General features: G+C 41.8%; 1 protein-coding gene across 9 annotated transcripts in view; it reads left to right on the top strand.

Annotated features, from left to right (window-relative positions):
- The window catches only part of LOC126995500 (SLIT-ROBO Rho GTPase-activating protein 1-like), a 106000-nt gene that overhangs the window by 42999 nt on the left and 38960 nt on the right, over positions 1-24041 (top strand). For 8 of the 9 annotated variants that reach the window (XM_050855144.1, XM_050855107.1, XM_050855100.1 and 5 more), the window contains 11 exons: positions 328-511; positions 5873-6038; positions 7368-7589; positions 7942-8070; positions 8293-8514; positions 14067-14369; positions 15507-15625; positions 17705-17862; positions 18871-19083; positions 23159-23264; positions 23914-24010. In XM_050855144.1, coding sequence (XP_050711101.1) covers positions 328-511; positions 5873-6038; positions 7368-7589; positions 7942-8070; positions 8293-8514; positions 14067-14369; positions 15507-15625; positions 17705-17862; positions 18871-19083; positions 23159-23264; positions 23914-24010 — 1919 coding nt within the window. The remainder of the gene's footprint in view (positions 1-327; positions 512-5872; positions 6039-7367; positions 7590-7941; positions 8071-8292; positions 8515-14066; positions 14370-15506; positions 15626-17704; positions 17863-18870; positions 19084-23158; positions 23265-23913; positions 24011-24041) is intronic. The other variant, XM_050855114.1, reaches the window with a different exon arrangement.

Here is a 24041-nt window from a genome sequence, read left to right as displayed (position 1 = left end):
ATCACAGGCAGGTTGTAGAACTGATCATAGAGGATCGCACTCGTAGATACATTTTTGGTAGGGAGAGGTCAAGATGATATAATAAGCGATAGATTGCATTGCGATGGTTGCCTGTACTGGATGCTTTATACAGAAATATCACAAGTAAAAGTTGTTTGATGTAATTTCCTTCCAGCAATGACTTTTGCAGGATGACTGTAAACATATTGTTCTTTTCATCAGAGATACATGTTGTACTGCCGACTTGCCAAGGCAAGCGACCATTTGCCAGTCAGTAGGCCAAGTTACCAAGCCACGTGTCTAATTGATGATTTCTTCATCTTTCAGAGTTGCGCTCGCAGCTGAACGAGCAGCTGAGAGCGCTCGATGGCCGCGTGGACACGCAAACAGCCTTGGTGGGGGAGCTGCAGGACTGGTTCAGGCGCCGCGCAGAGCTCCACCAGGACTATTCCTTCAAGCTGGACAAGCTGGCAAAGTCCCTCCAGGCCAGGCACAAGGAACAGAAGTACAAGTGAGTTATGTGCTCTACTTTGTTGTTGTTTTTTTTATATATTTTTTTGTCAGCCATAGTGCAACCCGGTGTGGCGTTAAGTCTCGTCCCCCAGATTTGGTTTGACCCATCCTGATATGCGCATGCATGCGCAGCTTATACTAAGTTTACCTTTGATCTTATGCTAATTTTCATAATTTTTGCCAAATTCAAGGCTGCCATGGACCCCGTAGCTCAGCTGCTATTGAATGCAGAGTATCCCATATACCTGACCTTCAGTCCGATAAAAACTCTGAGGAGACAAAAGGACAATCATAAGATCGAAGTTAAGCTCAGTGTAAGCTATTAGAAAACAGTGCAGTGAATGAAATGGACAAAATATCAAAGCCTGCGCATGCGCAGATCAGGATGGGACAAACCAAATCAGGGGGACGAGACAACGCCACATCGATGCATGCAGTTTGCAGTCAAATGAAATTGATGAATTTATTAATTGATTGCTTAGTTATGGAAAGAAGGATGAAAAAAATGTATTCAAAAAATATGTTTTGTAGCCTCCTAACAACAATACTTACAAATTAATATTTCATTTTTGACCAGTAGGATGGAGATCCAAAGATGCATGTTGCATGTTATATCAGTTTATTGTAATGTTCACATTATTAATAAAAATGTTCCATATACAGACAGACATTTTTTTATGGAAAGCCCCACTGTACTTTCCTCATCAGCATATAGTACATTCATGTTAAGATATATTTTCTGGCCGATGACTTACAGTTAATCATGGAAATATGATTATCATGGTTTCTTTTTATAGGCACATGACAAACAAGAGTAACTCCTTCATTAAAACTCAATATTTTCGAATTAAATAACCTTCATGCTGTATATTTACACACAGACTTACATACTAGACTGCTCGTCCCCTATCTCCCTGTATTGTGCTGAGTGAAGCCGGCCTGGGGCCGTGGGTGTGCCCAGTTCATCCAAAACCGTCGACTTCACACACCTCACTCCCACCCTGTTTCCTGACCCCAACATTCATTTTTAAGAAAAACAGACCATCATCTTCCTGAAAAAACTCTGCATCACACTTGCATAAAATTGTAACAATAATGTAAAAATAAACATACGAAAATCAGAGTTAAATGAAGTAGGGAGCTCACATTTTCGTGCACTATTTCCCTTCAACTCCTTAGTATTCAGCTGGTTTTTGTCTCATCACTTTAATAAGTACAGATCCTAAATCTGAATGCTTTCCTGTTTCTGATGGTGTAGGGTACAGCCATGGCTGATAGTCCATGAGCAGGTGGTGGGGCAAGCCACAGCCAATAGTAGGCAGAGCGTTCGAACAAGTTGACGTTCCACACATCTCTCAACAACTCTGTGAACGAGTTGTTAGTAGTTTTGTATGTAGGTCTAGGAATCGCAAGTAATGCATCACCAAATGTTTTGGCTCGTTGTATTTGATGTTATAATTACAAGAGATAGCTGCATGTATGGAATACCCATGATATGTAATGAGTAAGATTAATAATAACCGATATTGCGGTATGTGACGGCTCCAGTATAAATGGTGAGGTGCAAATATGTGTGTGTGTGTGTGTGTGTGTGTGTGTGTGTGTGTGTGTGTGTTACAACTATGCTCATGTTTTTATTCTGATTTCATATTAATGTTATCCAGGTTTCATGAAAAGTGGATATATAATGTTGACCGATAAACTTTGCCATTCTAGATTTACAAACATTTGGATGCCAATAATTACGGTGAAGTGAGTAACATGTTACATATACGGTATTGTAATCTTTATTAAGGTCATAAAGCATTACATAGTATAGTTTCCTATGTAAAATTCAACAGATTATTGATAAATAAGTGCAGGATAAGGGAATAGGGCAGCACCCCAGCCTCATGGGGTATAGCATAAATCTGGATATATAGACAGGTAACGACTTGCCTCGTGATCGTATAGTCACATGTTCAATCCCGGCCAACAGCGCTATTTCGTGGGGGAAGGTAACACTCTCCTTTTACCCTAGTGGTGCGTTATGTCCTTTCCTAATATTTATAGCCTTTTCCATTTAGCGTAACCCGTTTCTGGGTCATGATCTGTAGAGTCCCTTGATAGATAGAGTCCCGACAGCCTAAGATTTGGACGCCATTATTGGCCCTGTCTTCGCCGCGAGACCGTGTGCTAGTGTTTGAAAAGCGCGGCGAAAACACAGGGCCAATAATGGCGTCCAAATCTTAGGTTGTCGGGACTCTATGAGGGACTCTACAGATCACGACCCAGAAACGGGTTACGCTAAATGGAAGATGCTATTAATCCATCCCTCCTCAGCGTCAATCACCTGCTGGAGACGTGAGGGAAGAGTCTACCAGCTTTGAACACATGTCGGGTGTTTGTCTGATACTCTCCCAGACATCATAGGAATGCCTGGTTATCTCTGCTTTGGTCTTCCCTGCTACCTCCCACTCACGCTTCATAATGCCCCATATATTTTCTATTGGATTGATATCACAGCCCTTACGGGGCCAGTTAAGGAGGTGAATTTCTGTCAAACGTCATTACCTCGGCAACTGCTTTGTTAAAGATAAAATTCACCAAAGGACACTCAGAACGACTGTTAGGTGATTTGGAGGTTTTAATGGGAACTAATGGTTTCGCTAGATCTTGCTCAGTTGGTTCAAACTTTGTTTTACACCTTTTGTGGGTAAATGTCCAGAGAGTTGCCCATCTCACTGCGGTACTTTTCACCCTAACCATGGGTTAGATCTCATAATTCTATGCATTTTGAACCCCATATATATGCCTCGCAAATTGATAGAATCGCTGCTAACGATTTTTGAAAAGTTAGTGTTTTGGTAATTATTGAAAATCACTCCCCGCCTCTAAAATACGATATTACGCCTCCATATTGTCCTTAAGGGACGAAATACATGTCCCTTAACCATAATATGAAGGCGGAAAAACTTAAAAGTAATGAAAAAGTGGTAAAGGTAGTGAAAAGGCATATTATACATACGCGGGCTGTGTTTACATGGTGACACCATTGCGATGTGAGCAGCGTTGCCAACGACCGGTTAGCGGTGGTACGCTAGATTAGTGATGGTACACTTAGTTAGCCATTAGCCCACGCATGTGAGACTAGGTCCACCACGCGTGGTTATTTTTTTATTTATTTATTTATTTATTTTTTTTTTTATTATTTTTTTAGAACACGCACCTTTACCCAAAGGCTTTTGTGAAGGTTTGGGCAGGGTATAGTATTAGGTAAAGGTGCGTGTTCTTAAAAGAAAAAGAAAATAACCACGCGTGGTGGACCTGGTCTCACATGCGTGGGCTAATGGCTAACTAAGCGTACCATCGCTAACCGGATCGTTGGCAACACTGCTCACTTCCCAATATGGCCGCCATCAAAACATCGCGCGTATGTTTAATATGCTTTTTCACTACCTTTACCACTTTTTGTTTACTTTTAAGTTTTTCCGCCATCATATTATGGTTAAGGGACATGTATTTCGTCCCTTAAGTACAATATGGAGGCGTAATATCGTATTTTGGAGGCGGGGAAACAAAGTATCCCAGTCCCCCCCCCGTGACGCCCCAAGGCGGCCGCAAAAAACTCACTAACTTTTCAAAAATCGCTAGCAGCGATTCTATCAATTTGCGAGGCATATATATATATGGGGTTCAAAATGCATAGAATTATGAGATCTAACCCATGGTTAGGGTGAGAAGTACCGCGGTGAGATGGGCAACTCTCTGGACATTTACCCTTTTGTGTTGGTAATGATAATGGCTGTAATACAGGATTTACGATAAGGTCATGCATGTTCAGTCAATCGGGTGCTCTTAGATTATTATCCAACACATGAGCGTTGACCTTTTTTATACCTCCGCCAGAGCCTGTAACAAAACTATATTTCAACTTCATCTTCACAATGCAGCATAAATGTTTCACACACCTAACATATTATATATAACTACAAACAACTCGTTAACTCGTTCACCAAGGAGCGGCCACGTTGAGAGGGGTGAGGATGATCAACTTCCTCGAATGCTCTGCACAGTATAGGCTGTGGCATCCCCCACCACCTGCTCATGGACTATCAGCCATGGCTGTACGTCCCGAAGTAAAAATATACATGGGTCAAAATCGCCTGAACATAAATCGCGCCGTGACGGCGTTCATTCGCCTCGGCATTTGTTTACTCAGACTCGCCGCTGTCGCAAATAGACCGCAGTAGGGAGAAATTCCAGCTTACCAGTAATAAACTCCCGTTAGCTTGTAATGGCCAGCAGAAATGTACTACAGCTGTAATGGTATTTTTTCCCCATGTAAATTGAGTTAACGGGATATTTGCGCACCCATATATATGTACGTGGGTTTCTCATGACATGTGGAGGAAAGAAGGAAGAGAGGGAGAAGAAAGAGAAAGAGGAGAGAGAGAGAGAGAGAGAGAGAGAGAGAGAGATGGGTATTGAAACAAAGAGGCTGTCAGGAGCAATATGATTATAATAGTAGGCTATTGAAGGGACGCACGGATCCACCACTCCACCGTCACGGCACGGCTTGTGTTCGGAGGCGATTTTGACCCTATGTATATTTTTATCTCGTGACATACCCTACACCATCAGAAGCAGAAAAGCATGCAGATTTAGGATCTGGGCTTATAAAAATAATGCGACGAAAACCAGCTGAGTGCTAAGGAGTTGAGGGGAAATAAGTGCAAGAAAATGTGTACTCCATACTTCACTTAACTTTGATTTTCGTATGTGTATTTTTATATTATTGTTACAATTTTATGCTAGTGTGATGCAGACTTTTCTCAGGAAGGTGATGGTGGTCTCAGTTTTTCTTAAAAATTAATGTTGGGGTCAGGAAACAGAGTGGGAGTGAGGTGTGTGAAGTCGTCGGTTTTGGATGAACTGGGCACACCCACGGCCCTTTTTTTTTTTACGTTGCTGCCTATTGCGCCGGTAGGCATCTTCCCGGTGGGGCCTGATGGTCGGCCCAAGGCTTCTTCCAGATGGGGCCTGATGGTCGGCCCAGCCCGTTCTGGCGCAGGCGAGTGTTTATAGTGGCGCCATCTTGCATTGGCTCATGCTGCCCCCCGGAACTCGTTCTTGATTCGCTTGGACGGCCTCCTCTAGAGTCCGGGTTGATGGGTGGTCTTCAGGACAGCATGTGGGTAGTTTTAAGCCACTCGGGGGTGACTGAAAAATCCGAGGTGGTAGCGTGGGGATTCGAACCCGCGTCGTCCATCACGCGGTGAATGTGGGCCCAGTACGCTACCAGTTCAGCCACCGCAGTCTAGTATGTAAGTCTGATATTTACAGCATTAATTACAGCATTAATTTAATATATTTTCAGACGTGAACAGCTGCATCTGTTAAGTGTGTACAGCTGCTGGAACTCTTTGGTGAACCAAACGAGGAAAGATGCACGAGATCATGCTGCCATGGCTGACGTCTACCTCAACAACATCATTCCCCGGTTCACTCAAGTCCAGGATGATGTTCAGCGAATATACAAAAGGGTGAGAGATGGTCCAGTTTAAAGTACTCCTGTTTTTCTTAGGATATTGCGTTGATACCTGCGCGAGGTATTTTCCTGAGGCTGGCCCGCAGACCCTTACTAAGAGATTTTGATTATTATCAACTCAAAACCAACGACTTTTTGCAAACTGTTTTTTGCATCTCTTGATTTCCATATACCTCACTTTGAATTACTTTTTTCCTGACACTTGCACCATACTATTATTAATTAGATACTATTGTTGAAACTAATCTAAAGGGAATTTGGAGTTTGCACAGTGGTGGGCACTGCCAACCGAAAGATGCTTCCAGAATGTTCCTTCAGGCAAAAAATCCATTATTCAAGACGATTCAAACGTTTTTTGTAGAAATTTGGTTTCTTATCTTCCTGTTATTGTCAAAACTGTTATTTTGAAAATTGTTATTAACGAAATCCTACTGCGTATAATATGTAATAAATTTGAAGCCAAATGGCTAGCAAGACTGAATAGACCTTTTATTATTATTGCTATTATTATTATTTTAATGACGAGATTTTCTATTCTCTTTTTTCTATTACTCTCTCGGTCCTACATGTCCTTCTGCGTGTATCGAAACACACGAGAAATTAATCAAGATCAGGGTATTTGCCGGCTGCCTGGGATTTAACCCGCGACTAGCGTAACGGGAGAGCCACTCCTTACCGAGTCGGCCAAAGAGGTACCCCACTGGCTAAGTGGGTTATGGGAGGTTCATTCATCAGGCATAGTCGCCGCATTACACGACTTTCCCCTCTATGTAGATTAATTTCTGTGTGTTGAGACCTTTTAGACTGTGACCCATTTTGGTACACTATTTCACAATGTCCCCGTAGAAACATACCTCAAACACTTCCCATTTTCTATTACCCTTGGAGAATGGGCCATCCTACCTGTTACCCCTTCGGGGAAACTCAACAGAACTGCAGGAGAGGATGCCCACCGCTGCCACCAGTTTAATGATAAGATTTTCTATTTTCTTTTCTCTATTACTCTCTCGGTCCCACACGTCCTTCTGCGTGTATCGAAACACACGAGAAATTAATCAAGATCAGGGTATTCGCTGGCTGCCTGGGATTGAACCCGCGTCCAGCGTAATGGGAGAGCCACTCCTTACCGAGTCGGCCAAAGAAGTTATGGGAGGCTCGTTCATCAGGCATAGTTGCCGCATTACATTATTATTATTATTATTATTATTATTATTATTATTATTATTATTAAATGATAAAAAGACAGAGGGTATGCAAGGCCATCAAAAATACAGGAGCTGACATGTTTGTTCCTTGTTAATTGGTCTGTTTTGGTATCTTGCAGTGCCGAGAAATTGGATATGATAGCCATGAGGAGCTGCTTAAAGTGCTACATGAGCTACACACAACCATGCGCACCTACCACACATACCAGACGGAGTACAAGAATGCTGAGACCAAACTTCGCAATTTTGAGGCTCAGAGAAGCAAGCTGGAACAAGTCATTCCCAAGGAGAAGCTGGAAAAGAACAAGAAATTTAGACTTATTGAAAAGGAAATTCAGAAGGTAATTTGGCTATTGTGAAGGTGTCATCATACAGATGTTTAAAATGAAGTTTACTTAGACAAGTCTTATTGAGATTCACTTACCTTGATTTCATGTTGACTATCTAAAACGTTTCACAATGTGGATATTCAGAAATTAGATAATGAATAAACAACATTTTAGACAAGTTAAACACTCTATAGTTAATCATATTAGTTATATTTGTTCTGTGATTTGCAACTGTAGTAAAGTGTTGAGCTTTAAGTACAGCTCAGTTTATTATTTCCTTTACATATACATGATGAATATTTAACATTCTATAAAATCTCTAAGTTAATTGTTTGTTACAATGACAATTTATTCTAATTTACAGAGAAGTAATAAGCACATGGATGCCAAGCTGAAGGCTTTGAAGGCAAGAAATGAATACATCCTCTCGATGGATTCTGCTAATGCTGCCATCCATAAGTACTTTGTGGAAGATCTTTCAGATATTGTTGATGTAAGTTATTTGAGTAAAATGGAATGATGCAGTGCTAGAATATATTGAATTAATGGGAGGAAAGGCAAACTGAAATATGCAGGAACAAGTTTGTGAACAAAAACCATTTGAGAATTTTGGATGTTGCATCCTCAATGATACATTTTAAAGTAATGAGTTTCCTAACAGATAAGGTGAGATAAAAATGTGCTATTTTTCCAATTGTCATTTTTTCCTTCACAGTGCATGGACTTCGGATTTCACAGCAGTATAGCCCGAGCCCTCCTGACCCATGTGTCTGGCCAGGAGTGTCTGCGCAGAAGCTTGCAGAGTGGCATCGATGACATCAACAAGACCATCAACAACCTGGACTCCCGTCTCGACAAGCAGAGATTCCTGGAGTTCAACAATGCTGCCTTCATGCTGCCCAAGAAGTTTGAGTTTCAAGGACACAAAGGGGATGAGGTAGGAAAGTTCTATGCTATGTGTTATGGGTTTAGTTTTGTGTTGTGAGGGAGTGTTACAATGATTCCTTTTTTGCCAGCATTACTTAACCCGGTAGCAGCGACGGGCCAAATTTGTGGCTATACCGCGTACCAGCGACGGGCCAAATTCTTGCCTTGACATGAACCCCCCAAAATAGAGGATACATAAACTGATCACAAAAGCGTTGATACATATAATAGTTTGCGTGAGTGATGATTTTTTCTCATAAATTTGCTTAGAGGGGCCTTTAAGAAATATGATCCTCGCAGCTATTGGGTTAAGTGTTTTTGTGTGTCTTGTATATCTGTGTTTGTGTTGTGTGTGGATTCTGCGCTTTTAATTTATTTAATTATTTATGTACGAATGTGGTGTTTTAATCTCCAAATGTAAGAATGTAAAGCATTCCTCAGAATTATTCCTTGAGCAGATAGTATGTGTATTTTTTGACAGTAGCAATGTCCCATTTCTAAACATTTAAAGCCTTTGATCTTTAAAAAAAATTAATGACTCATTTTGTTAAATTTTATTTCACATTCTTGGCTCCAATTGTAAAATTTATCACTGTCTCCTTGCAGCCTTATACAGTCCTCTTCCTGCATCACTCTCTTCAATACTTTTGCATCATCAGCAAATAGTGACTTGAACTTTTTCAAGAGGAGACTATCAGGACATCTCTCCTCCCAAAATTGACCTCTCTTTTGGCCACTCCTCTTAACAGTTGGTTTTTTTTTTTTTTTTTTTTTTTTTTTTTTTTTAGCAGTGATTTTTTTCTTTTTCTTAAGCTGTCTCCTTTACTGTAAAAAAAAAGTAACTATTTATCCTTTTTTACCATGACAGTTATGTAAATAAAAAACATTACTGGGGCCAGCGCTGATTCTCGTAGTGTTCCACTTGTTTCTCTGGTCGGCCCTGGCATTTTATTTCTTATTATTGCCCTCATACGTCTAGCCCACAAATATTCCTCCATCCACTTCAATATGTTTTCCTTCAATCCTCCCACATTCATCAGTTTTCATAAAATACTCCCATGTGGATTTTTTTTTTCAATCCAGATGCATAAACAATCCACCCAAACTTCTCTTTCCTGTAACACATCGATTGCTCTTGTATAAGAACTCGGTAGGTTTGTGACACAAGATCTTCCTCCCTAGAAGCCAAACTGATGATCCATGAGGACATTAAACACGTCCAAATACTTCATCCATTGGTCTATACAGTCGTCCCTCAAATAATACGGGGGTTAGGGATGCAGGACCCCCGTACTATTTGAAAATCCGTATAAAATTAGTGCCCCCCTAGAAACACTCCTGACCACTCCTACGGGATCCAGGTCCCGCCTGGCTCAGCTGTTACCCACGGGCCCAAGTTGCCAGTTATGCATTTTCTGCTGCAGTCACAGTGCAGTGTCTATATAATATGGAGGCGTAATGTCGTATTTTTGAGGCGTGGAGTCAATCTCAGCAGTTACCGTTTTGTATCTTATTTCAAGTATGATTTAGAGAGCAATAGAAACTGTGGTAGAGAGTAAGAGAGAGTGTGAGTGTATGACATGGCTTGCTTGCTGACCCCTGCAACAATAAACTAGCAATCAATCAGGGAGCGCTGTCAGAATGGCTCCGTTGCCAAGCGTGGTAACACTATAGCAGAAAATGCAGAACTGGCAACTTTGGCCAGCGAGTAGAAGCTGAGCCAGGCGGAATCCAGATTCCCGTGGTATGCTTTCCCTCCTGTAACTGAACTCATACCAAAACGTAACTTCTCCTAAATCTGAATTCTTTTGCAAGGCGAATACCTTTCTCGAACGCTTTGGGGTGCTTTCAGCAAGTGTTTTGGCTTGTCTCTTGGGTCCCATGTTCATGTTATGTGGTAATGGAGAAGCGTAGCTCAGATTGTGCACACACACGGACTTAGGGAAAGCACATAGGTTTCAATCTGGCAAAACAAGTGTTCCTGATGTTGTGCACACACAGACTGAGGAGATGCACATGGGTGGCAGTCTGGTAGAAATGTTGACACTCACGCCATGGCTCCTTGGTGCGACGAGTGGGAAATTTAAAAATCCTTAAAAAATCTTCTATGACAATCCGTATAAAACCGAAACCATACTATTGGAAACCGTACTATTTGAGGGACGACTGTATATATATTGAACATCATTGGTGTCAGAACTGAGCCTTGAGGGACTCCACTCTCTACTCTCCTCCAAATTGATTTCTCTAATCACTCTCCTCATTTCTCTTTCCATTAATTAATCCTTCATCCACTCGTTAACCTTTCTGCCCATTCCTCCCCACTGCTGTATTTTCCAGATTAACCTTTTGTGCAGAACCTTCTCAAAAGCTTTTTTCAAACAGAGATATACACAATCAACCCACCTTTCTCTCTCTTGCACCACGTCTATTGCTCTCGAGTAGAAACATAGTAAGATAGTGACATACGACTTCCCTTTTCTAAATCCAAACTATCCTTCATTTATCATGTTTTCTTTTTCTAAATGTTTGACCCATTGTTTTTTTATTATACTTTCACAAATCTTGCACATTACTCTTGCCAAAGAAACTGGTCTATAATTTAGTATCTCAGTTTTATCGCCACTTTTATAAATTGGTACAATGTTCGCTCTCTCCCATTCAAAGGGCACTTTTCCTGTATTTATAGAGCATCTTATTATGTCATAAAGTGGCTCCAATAATTCATTTCTACACTTTTAGCACTTGTCCCGAGATTCCATCCGGTCCCATAGCTTTCCTTCCATCTAAGGTTTTCATCAGCTGTATCAGTTCTCCTTTCTCAACCTTTATATGATTTAGTTTCCCTTCATTGCAATTTTCGAGACCTCAGTCAAAGTCGGTTTCCTCCGTAAACACTTTATGAAAATTTTTATTTAATATTTCTCCAATATCTTTGTCCTATTTGTAGATTACATTTTTTTCCTTTAACCTTTCCACTCCTTCATTTCTTTTTAACTTCCCGTTTACGAATTTATAAAACATTTTTGGTTCTTCTTTACATTTAAAATATTTTGCTTTCAAATTCAGCTTCCTCCTCTCTCTTTATTTTCACATCATCATTTCTTGCTTTTTTTTTTATATTTTTTTTTTTCGTGTGTGTGTGTGTGTGTGTGTGTGTGAAAATTAGGTCTAGTCTTGATGGTTCATCATCCCCTCTCAACCTTGTTTGTCCTTGCACCCACTGCATCATCAGGTTATCTGTTACCAGCTTCAATAGTTTATTTCCACAAGTATTTTCACCACCCTCCGTTACAAAATCTTCCCATTTCACTTCTTTGCAATTGAAGGCTCCTGTTGTTATTACCTTGTTATTATTTTTTATTTCATCTGTCAGTGCCCGTATTGTACTTTCCAGCATAGCGTTATATCATACTTCATTCCAACTTTTGGTTTTAGGGGGACATAGGCTGTTATTATGTTATTTGTCTCCACCTTTTACCAGTACCTGCACAGCCATCACCTCCGCACTGTCATTTCCATATCTCACTTCAGTCACTTTCAAGTTTTGTTTCGTCATTATCATCACTCCCCCTCCCTTTCCTTCTTTCCTATCTTTTCTCCAAATGTTGTACTTGCTCTTTACCTCCAGCACAAGTTCCAGTTCTTTTACAAGCTTTGTTTCAACTATACATATAATATCTGGATCACTCTCCCTTAAATATTCATTTAGTTCAATTTTCTTTGGTACAAGACCATCTATGTTTGTGTATGCAATCTTTAAACCTTTCTTCCCTTCTCCCTTTTTTCCCCTCTTTCTATCAACACCCTTTCTCCCTCTTTTCACCTCCTATCCACCACTTCATCAGTTTTTCATCCTTCAGTCTCAAAAAAAAAAATCATCTTCTGATCTTTCATCATTTCTCTTTTTCACTTCATTTATCATTTCCTTAGCTTTCATTCTTTCATCCTCTGACATATTTCTCCTCACATATATTTGCTTATATTCTTCAGAGATGTTTAATTTCCATGAACTATTTAGTATAGTTTTTGTTGCCATTTGGGACCTTAGTTTTATCTTTAGTGGTCTGTTTTTTCCTTCCTCATATCTTCCCAATCTAGTTATTTCATCTACTTTTTCCTCTGTCTTCCTCCTCTTCAGTATTCATATTTCTCAATATATTTTTCACCTTACTCCTCTCGTAACTCTCTCCGAGCCTTCACTGTCTTTTTTTTTCTTCCTTGACACCAAACACTATAACACACTTTTTCTTGGCTGCCGTGTCCCTCACCATTGCTTCTCTATTTTTTAGTACATTCACAACTTCTTTTTCTATGTCTTGCCTCTGTTCCTGTTGCTGTTGTTCTAGAATTTCCCTAAAGCTCGTTTTTTCCTTGTCTTTTTCACTTCTCCACTCCTTCAATTCATGATTGACCACATCCTTAATCTTTTCCTCTACCTTTACACCCACACTCTGCTGATCATTTCCTGTCTTCTTTGCTACCTCTCTTTTTATCATTTCTTCATCTCCATGTCTTCATTTGTCCCCATCACACTTCTTTCTCTTTCCATTTTCAAAATTTGTATCGTGGTCTTTTTTTTAATTTTTTCATCTTCAGTTGTGCTATTTCTTTTTGGCTTTCCAACTGATCCTTAGTCAATTTAATTATTTCTTCTCAAGTTTTCCACCATTTTCTTTCTCTCCTCGTCTCCTTGCCTCATCATCTCTTTTTCACTTCGATCAGTGCCTGAATCACTTCCCCAAACTCCGTTCTCAACTTCTTCATTTCTATCACTATTCTGTCATAGTCCTGCTCCACTTTGTTTATCCTTTTCCATTGTATAGTAGGTTCCATTGTTGATTCTGGTACGAAGCCCTTAAAATTCCCTCCTGAGTCCCCTTCCCGCCGATTTGGAGACGCCATCTTGGATCTTTGTTTAGCTTCCTTCCCATCTCCTTCCTCTCCTTCTCCTCCCCGTTAAACTTATCACTTCTCACTCTCTCATATTCTTCACAATTCCTAGACTCCTAGGAGATGGGACTAATCTACTTAGCTGTTGCTTGGGCCCTAATCGACTGGCAAATAGATTGTTGATCTCCGCCTCACCTGTCCACGTCCTTTTGTTTCCATTGTCAGCGATGTGTGTGTGTGTGTGTGTGTGTGTGTGTGTGTGTGTGTGTGTAAATAAGAAGTTAAGTAGATGTTTCAATTTCAGTGTTCTATTTTTTTTTATTTTCATAAATTCTCTTATCATACAAGACATCTCAATTTCAAGATTATTCTTTGACATTTATGCAATACATTGATGGGTTATTTACATTTCCCATTCCCTTGTGTCACTCTTGCATTTGACTCATGGTTTCCTCTTTTGTTTGTAAATTCTCATTCTCAGTGAATATATGCGAGCTTAATATTGTGTTCATTGTCATTCACTTTTTTTTCAATTGGCATGCTTCCTCCATCCATGTTTCATCCAGGCATCGTGTCCTGCTGTTGCTTTGTCCACAATTGGCTGTGGCATTTATTTTCTAAATCGCTCTATGGACAAGTCTTTGGCCGGCACTAACACTCTAGTGCCAGACTCATGAGAGCTCCACTACAACACAGGTGAACCAGGTGGTGGTTAACCGCCATGTGCAGGAGGAGATGGAGAAGCGCTATGCTCACCTGGTTTCCAGACTTACCAGTCTCAAGACTGAGTCAGAGGAGACATGGAAGACGATTGAGACAGCAGAAAAGACTCTCATGGAGATGATCAACCAACGAGATTACGACTGTGCTCACTATTTTGTTGACGAGCCGAGGCCAGACAACAAGCAGCCTGAGTCCATGTTGATCAAGATGAAGGCAGACCGGCAGGAGACTGAGGACTTTTATTTAAGTGTAAGTTGTATTGTTTTGTTATTGTTTTAATTGTTTTGACAAATAATTCTCATAGGTGAGTAAGGGATAAAAATCATAATTTTGGGATTTACTAAAGAAATGTGAGCTCCATCTTGCCTCTTGTTTTCTATGTATAAAGTGAGTTCCATCTTGTCTCTTGTTTTCTACAATTATAAGAAGGATATTTTGAATGATGCCTGCTTTATTTTCACCAAATACATATTTCTTTTATAATTTAATCAAGATCTTGCATTCCATGGTTTACAGTATGTGAACCTGGTTGATTTTACAGTTAACCCTCACTTTAATGAACCAGTTGATGGGAAGGGAATAACATTAAATCCAAAAATCCAATATATCCGAGGAATCCAAACTTTTAGTATGTAACAATCTTTGTTCGTAATATGAACTGAAAGTTCACTATATTTTACCATTTCTGTACATAAGAAAGCGTGTTCATTATATCAGATGAAAGTTTGTATACTTATGTACATGCAGTCATCACAAATACTACCCCCATACAAGGAAATCAAAACAATTATTATGCATTGGGCACTAAGTACGTCCCACTACAGTCCACTACAGAACATAACCTTGCAAGTGCCAAACTTGTTCAGTAAATCCCCGCACAGACTGGAAAGGTAAAAAAAGTTCATTAAATTCGAAATACATTATAACAAGGTCCATTAAAGCAAGGGTTTACTGTACTTGCTTGTTTTAATACATTGACTCATACCAAACTTAAATCACTGAAATAAGTTTTTTCAGTGGAAGGAACTAGCAAAGGCATTTCATTGGTAATTTTTTTACTTGCAAGTGACTTTCAACAAAGTATGAAGGTCGCAGTAGTGGAATGACATGATATTGTAATGTTTAAATTGCAAATAATCCTTGATGGTTACCACTATTTTAATTGCCTTCAGTGTCTAATGTCTTTCCTGAACTGGACAGTAACTGAGATTTTGCAAGTCAACTATCATAGCAATGTCATGGTTGTTTTAATAAGGTAACCCTGAAAATTGTATGTGGTGCCTGTTTGAACTGTTTTTGAACAATTTCCTCAAGCTGTGTATAAAATATACTAATGTGTATAATGTATAATTTAAATGGAAGTTTCATTTTTCTTATCATTTCCAGAAATTCCGTGAATACACTCTTGGAAGCAATCTCATCACACGGTTACAAGCACGATATGAGCTGATGAGGAAGGCACTAGGGGATGAGACACAAGCCTCCTCCTCCCCCACACCAACAAGGTTTGAACATGTAGTCTCTTGTGCTACTGCTGTAAGGCAAGGGTGGGCAAACTCCAGCCCGCGGGCCAGATTCGGCCTGTGAAGTCCTAGCATCCAGCCAGCCACCTTACTCGTCATTGACATTACAATCCGACCCATGAAACCCCAGCCAAAAAAATTAAATTCAAATGCCAAACAGCATCTGCCAGCCACATGCAGCCAGCAGATGCACTTGATATAATGTTCCTCTCTCTATGCACCCATGTTTTGGTGAATATCACACACATGAACATTAAATGATAAATCACTGTAATGGAGGCAGCCTTTGAAAGTTATTTGTACATTTTCATATATTGGACTTGAATGATTTTCAATTAAATTCCTGTATACAGTCTCTTTTGGGCTCTCATTTGTCACTTTGGCCCGTGGACTGCTGCTGAAAGTCTCATCTGGCCGTCGCTCTGAAAAGTCTGTCCACCTTTGTTGTTGGCACCAGTCCCCAACCTGTAGTCTGCAGACACCATGGCACCCTCAAAGCCTTGTCTCAGAACCATTGGGGTGCCTTAGAAACTTGTATGTATGCCATTCTTTCTTGCAGCTGTAAACTACCCACCTATGGATTCTATTCCCCTCTCTGTACTGTTACTTCTAGTTTTCTTTCATGGTGATCCATCTCTGCTCTGGTAGACAGTCAATGTTCTTTCCCTAAACCTATCAACAGGACTGTTCTGTAGGGCTCTATTCTATCTCCCACTCTCTATTGTTTACTGATGAGCTTTTCAGAACAAACTATCCACTATCCACTCGTGCTGATAACTTTTACTCTGCATTACTCATTATTTTTAACATAAGACCCTCCCTATGGGAATTGCAGAATTCAAGACGACTAGTTTGGTCGCTATCCTCTGTATCCTTTCCAGCTTCCTTTTTCTGTTGGGGTGGGAACCAAATTAATGCTCCACACTCTAGTCTTGGTCTTACCATTGCTGTTATGATTTTTTATCAAATCCTTATCTATCTAAGGGAATGCCATTCTAATGTTTTGCAACAGACTATATGTCTTCAAATATTAAATTTGTGTGTTTATCAGACGTCAGTGTATCTTGAATAGTTCATCACTCTAAGGTCTCTTTCATTGCTTGCTGTGTCTGTATCCATCTCACCCATCGTATGTGTTGCCATGGGTCTGTTCTTACCCTTTCCCATTCTCAGTACATGGCATTTCTGTGGTGCGGCGACTATGCCTGATGAACGAGCCTCCCATAACCCACTTAGCCAGCGGGGTACCTCTTTGGCCGACTCAGTAAGGAGTGGCTCTCCCGTCATGCTGGTTGCGGGTTCAATCCCAGGACCGCAGGATAGGATGCCCACCATATGCCACCAGTTTAATGAAGAGATTTTCTATTCTCTTTTTTCTATTACTCTCTCGGTCCCACACGTCCTCTGTGTGTATCGAAACACACGAGAAATCAATTACAACAAGGAGAGGGTATTCCCCGGCTGCCTGGGATTGAACCCGCGACCAGCGTGACAGGAGAGCCACTCCTTACCGAGTCGGGCTGAAGAGGTATGGGAGGCTCACTCATCAGGCATAGTCGCCGCACTACATTTCTTTGTGTTGAATTCCATCTGCCACTGCCTACTTCATTCATGTTGAAGCCTCTCACAATCTTCTTTTTTCATTATCCTTCTCAGGAGCTTAATTTTAGCATCATCAGCAAACAAACTCACTCATATAACTTGACACTTTTCCTGGCAAGAATTTCTCTCTCTCTCTCTCTCTCTCTCTCTCTCTCTCTCTCTCTCTCTCTCTCTCTCTCTCTCTCTCTCTCTCTCTCTCTCTCTCTCTCTCTCTCTCTCTCTCTCTCTCTCTCTCTCTCTCTATTGTTTAATCTTTTGACTGAATCAATCAGTTTTATTAATTCTTACTCATGCATAAAATGGTGTCATAAAATATTGATTACAAAGTTGAAATCTAATGTAAGTTTTGTTTTATAGAAAATTTAATAATATATGGCATACAAAATGTCTATCAGAACTTGTTAATTATGAATCTTTTTTCTAAGTCATAACTTAAAATATTTGGTTTATTTACTACAGGAATTTGGTGAACAAGCCACGTCGGCGCCGCATTGGTCGAAACCCTCTGATGGGGCAGCCCAAGCTGTTTGGTGGGTCCCTTGAAGAGTACCTGGAAGTTTCAGGACAAGAGATTCCTCTCATCATGAAGTCCTGTATCAGGGTCATCAACCTTTATGGTAGGCAGATATTTATTTCAGTGTAAATATTTGTATGTTGAGTTTGACAACAAGGCAAGTCATCTCTTAAATGGTGTCTTTCCATTTTACTTTACTAATATTCATGTCTCTAGCATCAGTAATATAACATTCTTCATATATTATGAAACAAAACAATGTAATCAAGTTAGCTTAGTTTGGAAAGTGGATATAAAAGGCCAAATATAGACTTGAAAAATATGAAATGGAGACAATGATAGCATGGCCTGCTGAATAGTTAGCCAAAAATGTGAAATGCAAAATGTATGAATCAAGATGGTGCCTCCTTTTATCACAAAAAGCGGATGTATCCCCTCTGACCATATAGTGTGGTGAACATGTCAGAACAGATCCAGTGATGTATAAATAGTAGTGTGGGAAAGATTAATCCCTCAACAGTCCAGGTGGGAGGTGTGACCGACTGGGAACTGTCTTTGTTTATGGCCTACAGTCCATAAAATGCCATTGGAGAGGGTTGCCAATCATTTCAGTTAAGTGATGGGGGGAAACTAATGCTCACACCAAACTTAATGCAGATGGCAGAAATCTAATTATTTTAAAGTAATATTTTTGTTGAATATAACGCTGGTGGCATCATAGGTTAACACTTGAGGTACATTTAGTTTTACATCCCTCGTGTCATAATGTGCCAACGACAATATTTCAGATTGTTGAATCTCAGGTTTCTACTGTGTTCATGTTTTCCTAAATGTGCTTAATTTAAGAAAAATCATCCAGCTGCGCATGCTCGCTTCACTCGCCACCCTCCCCTCCCTACTCATGAACCTACGATGCCCGCTAGCAACCCCCCCCCCCCCCCAAAAAAAAAAAAAAAAAAGATGATGGCCTCAGCATTTTCTGATAAGATGGAAATGAAAAGTGAGTTTGTGTTTTATAAAACACCACAGATGATTTTCACAACTTTAAATTAATTTAAAGATAGTAAGAGTTGATATAATTATGTTTAATTATGTATGTTATCCCTTCCAGGCCTGCACCACCAAGGGATATTCAGAGTCTCAGGATCCCAGGTGGAGATTAACAACTTCCGGGAATCCTTTGAGAGGATGGAGGACCCCTTGGCTGATGTGACTGATGCCTCAGACATCAACAGTGTTGCTGGTGTGTTAAAGTTATACCTGCGGGAGCTACGGGAGCCACTCTTCCCAACAGTGTTCTTTGATCAGTTCATGGAAATTGCTCGTAAGTTCATGTCCACTTTAGCCGTAGTACCTCTTTTTTCCCTTTCTCCTCCTCCTCTCTTTCTCTCTCTCCTGTTCATTCATCTTTTTTTGGGTAACCATTGGATTAATCCTCCCAGGGGTCCTGCGTCCCTGCCCTATGGCGAGCAGTCAGTCCAGCCCCTGATTTGGGCTGGTTGGAGGGAGGGGTTTGCACCTCTTTCCCCAACAAAAATCTTACCTTAAGCCAAAATCAAATTAAAAAGTAGAGGTCGGGGTCGGGGCACGAACGTCGACCCCAATCCAGTCTTGCTGGGGGGCCCAACTTTGCGGCAGGCTTCCACGATGCATCTGCATCCGGGGAGCCTGCCTTTAGTGACAGGTGCAGGGCAAAGCCTATGGGACCCCTGCACTTCGAAGGAGGAAGGGCCCCCTAGCCCCTCTTTGTTTTGGGGGTGGCTGGGATGGTGCAGAGGCTGCGCCCGCCTGCAGAAACAGGCCCAGAGTTAACCTTCTGAGGGCTCTGTGTATGGGCTCCAGGAATGTCCAGAGCCTCTCGGACAACGATTGACTGCCCTACCTAGCAAATGAGCTCAGAAGGCTGAGGGTGGACATAGTGGCACTCTCTGAGACGAGGAGGCCTGGCAGTGGCGAGATCAGTAAGGGGGGTACACCTTCTACTGGTCCGGCATGAGCAATGGCTTCCATCTCAAGGGGGTAGCTATGGGCATCTCCAGCCATCTGCTGCCATTTGTGGTTGAGGTTGCTCCAGTTGATGAGCGTATAATGTGATTGAGGCTAAAGCACACACTGGGCTTCATGTCTCTTGTTACAGTGTTCACTCCTACCTAGATGCGTGAAACTGAAGAGAAGGAGATGTTCTAAGTCAAACTTGACTCTGTATTAGACCAGTGCCCTTCCTGGGATACACTCATTGTCCTGGGCGACTTCAGTGCTACTACTGGCACTGACAGGGTTGGCTACGAGCTATGTGTTGGTTTCCATGGTTCTGGTACCAGGACCATCAACATCTCTCTCCTGAATTTTGCAAAAGCCAGAAGGTTGAGAATTGCAGGTTCCTGGTACCAGAGACCAGAGCTGCACCGCTGGATTTAGTGTAGCGATGCCGGAGGGGTAGCTAAGGAGATTGATCACATCCTCGTAAGTACTCGTTGGAAGATCCTTCAGAACTGCAGGGTTTACCGGAGTGCTGAGTTCTTTGCAACTGACCATAGGCTTGTTGTTACAACACTCAAGCTTCATGTCAGGTCAAGAAGAATCTCGAGCTGCAACAATACTGTGTTCCATCTCGAGAGGCTGAAGCAGTGACAGTCTCAAATTGGTTTGATGTGCTCAGCACCCTGGAGGACCCTGTAGAACTGTGGGATACCTTCAAACGTAAGATTCTGCAAGCTGCCAAGGAGTGCATTGGAGAGCGCCCGAGATCTAGGAGTGGCTTTGCCTCAGTGGAGACGCTGGAGAAAATAGAGGAGAGTCGCACTGCCAGACTTGCTTGGAATCAGTACCAATACAGGGCTCTGTTGCATAGGACTAGAGCTCTCCTGAGGAGAGACAAGGAGAGGTATGTCAGGAGTCTCGCTGAGGAAGTCGAGGGACATTTAAGTGCGAATGACCTACAACATGCTTACCGAGCCCTCAAGAAGCTCCACTCCAAGTCTCCCTCTCAGGTGAGTGCTATACGAACAGCTGATGGTTACCTCATATTAGACATGGATGGGCAGAGGACTCGTTGAGCTGAGTACTTTGAGCAGCTGTACATGGCGGACCTGCCACGTGGGCAGTTTCCAGTTGCTGGGTTGCAGGTGGCGGATGCTGATCCACCCATTGATGAAAGCCCACTGTCTGGCTGAGGTCAGAGGGGCTGTGGCAAAGTTGAGGGGTGGAAAGGCACCTGGCACCTGTAACATCAGTGTGGAGCTGCTCAAAGCTTGGGGTGAGGCCATGATCTGTGGCTTGCATGTGGTCTGGACTGCCGTACGGCAATCCGATACCATTCTTCCTGACTGGAAGAGGGGTTGGTCGTCCCTATCTGGAAAGGGAAAGGGGACCGACAGGACTGCAACAGCTACCGTGGTACTACACTGCTGAGTGTGCCAGGCAAGGTGCTTGCCCACCTATTGCTGATATGAATTCACAGCCAGCTGTTGAAGCTGCAGAGACCTGAACAGTCTGGGTTCACGCCTAGTAAGTCAACAACTGACCATATCCTAGTGCTTTTCATACTGGTGGAGCGCCGATGTAAATTTCGACAGGGGATGCTTACAGCCTATATCGATCTCAAAAAGGCGTTTGACTCAGTGCATTGCGAGGCACTCTGGGATCTTCTGTGACTCCGTGGGATTCCTGCGAGGACTATTGGTTTGCTGACTGGCCTGTATTCCGGGATAGAGAATGCTGTGGGGGGGGGCTTGTCCAGCTTTCCCATAAATGCAGGAGTGAGGTAGGGCTGTGTCCTTGCCCCATTGCTTTTCAACACTTGTATGGATTGGGTACTGGGCAGAGTTGTGGACCAGAGTTATTGCGGAGCATCCATTGCCAATACAGGTAACTTTCGATTTACGCGAGTATTGTGTCCTTGAAGAGGTCGTGTAAATCAAAAACAATGTAAATCAAACAAGAGGTAGGTTTGTACCTTTATTGCCTACTGTATCACTCTGACTCCTTTCCCTCTCGTGGTTCCTCCTCTGGCTGCCCTTCCCCTCGTTGTAGCACAGCAGCAAGGGTGTTGTTGTTGTTGAGTAGCGTGGGTACTGTATTGTTCTTCAAGTGGCGCTCGGGAAGAACTAAGTTCAGCTGTGTGGCCGCGGCGCCGTGTGAGTCCAGTTACGTTTGACATCTGGTGGCCACTCCATAAAATATCGCGTATAAGTGAAAAAAAGTGTAAATTAAACATTTATTTGGATTTTGCACCCCACGTTATTTAAAAACATGTAAACCAAACTCACATAAATCGAGAGTTACCTGTTCCAGGGTCACTGACCTTGTTTTTGCTGCTGATGCAGTAATCCTAGCAGAGTATCTGGAGGTTTTGGTGATGGTTCTTGAGGCACTGCACGAGGAGGCGAAGCCCTTGGGACTTAAGGTCTCCTGGGCCAAGACCAAGGTACAGGTGTTTGGAGGCTTGCTAGATGAAACAGTACAGACTGTTCATGCGTGTGGCGAGGACGTTGAGATCTCAGAAAGTTTCATGTATCTTGGTTCATGACAATGGCGAGTCTCGCCAGAAAGTCTTACAGTGGATTGCCCTGGCCCAAAGTGTTATGGACTTGCTCAACACGAGTATATGGCGTTGTCAGTACCTGTGCAGAAGGACAAAGATCCGGATCTTCAAATCCCTTATGCTCCCTGTCTTACTCTATGGTTGTGAGAAATGGACACTAAATGGGGACTTGGAGAGGTGGATTGATGCCTTTGGTAATAAGTGTCTACGCAGAATCATGGGATATCGCTGGAATGACTTTGTGTCAAACCAGCGACTACTTTGTGAGACTGATTCGACATATATTACCTGCATAGTTCGTCAACGCCAGCTCCAGCTATACGGGCACGTGGCACGTTACCCTGAAACTGATCCTACTCATTGGGTTGTCTCTGTAAGGGACAGTCCTGAGTGGAGGAGGCCAAGGGGATGCCCAGGGAGTTCATGGCTTGAGCAAGTCGATAGATCCTGCCGGGAGGTACTCAGGTTGGGAAGGGGGCCTGCATGGAGACTCGCCCGGAGGGACCCCCAGGGTTGGCGTAGTAGGGTGGGGGAGGCGACGCACCCCCCGGCGTTTGCCCCCACTGATTGATTACTTTGTATTTAAATAATGATATTCAACTTTATACATAACGTTAACATAGAAATTGTTGATTGCTAATTAAAGTGATAGTTTCCTATTTCCAATTCTAGCTTTAATATCTGATCTTACAGAAGTTTTACCAGAGGAAATTATTGACCCCAAGCTATTAAATTGGTTTCTAAATTGCTGTTTTGCATGGTACTGTGATTTTATTATGCTCTTTTTATTTAAGGCATATCACATAAAAGAATCAGGTTCTAAATTTGCAGGCTAAAAGTCACATGTTAATTTCAGCTCTAGAAAAGAAACATGATTTTGTGGTCAAGATGAGAGATGTTGTGACCAGTCTTCCCCGCCCAGTGTTTGTTGTGATGCGTTACCTCTTTGCCTTCCTCAACCAGTAAGTCTGCCGAAACTTTCCTTTTATTTTGGTTTCCATAACAGTACAGTAAGTTCATTTTTTAACTTATGTATAATTTTTTTTTTTCACTTCCCACCTTGCCTACAGCAAATTTTGATAAGGGAAGATGATCTTGCCTCCTTTGACTTAAATGATTTTGATATATCTCATTTTTCAAAGCTTTCTTGATCTCCATTCTTCTCATTCAGTAAATATGATTTGTGATGATAAAGATAATGAAGGTTAGTCATGACCTCCCTTAACCCCTTCACTCCGGCGATACCAACATCGGTGTCCGACGGGCGTCCGATGGCGTCACCGTATGGAAAGGGTTAGTCCTCTTCTAAACCTTTTAATCCTCTTCCATTTCCTCTTAATCCTCTTCTAAACCTCTTAAGAGGAAATGGAAGAGGATTAAGAGGAATTTAGAGGAGGATTGAGAAGTTTAGAAAAGGATTAATCCTCTTCCATTTCCTCTTGACCCTTTCCATACTGTGAGGCCGACGTCTGCATCACGGATGGAAAGGGTCAATCATCTTACTTATTTATAAGTTCCTAACTGTATGGTATGCATCAAAATTAGCCTTTTTTAATATTTTTTTAGGTTTATTGCCAATTTGTTATGTTATAAATCAAAAATTTCCTTCAGTTTGTCAGAGTTTAGTGATGAGAACATGATGGACCCATACAACCTGGCCATCTGCTTTGGCCCCACACTGGTGCCCATCCCTGAGGACAAGGATCAGGTAGGTTGTTTGGCTGTGTTGTGCAAGCTTA

This window comes from Eriocheir sinensis, chromosome 1, assembly GCF_024679095.1.
Source record: "Eriocheir sinensis breed Jianghai 21 chromosome 1, ASM2467909v1, whole genome shotgun sequence".
Classification (NCBI taxonomy): domain Eukaryota; kingdom Metazoa; phylum Arthropoda; class Malacostraca; order Decapoda; family Varunidae; genus Eriocheir; species Eriocheir sinensis.
Note: the sequence above shows the minus strand (reverse complement) of the source record. Positions and strands in the feature narration are given on the sequence as shown.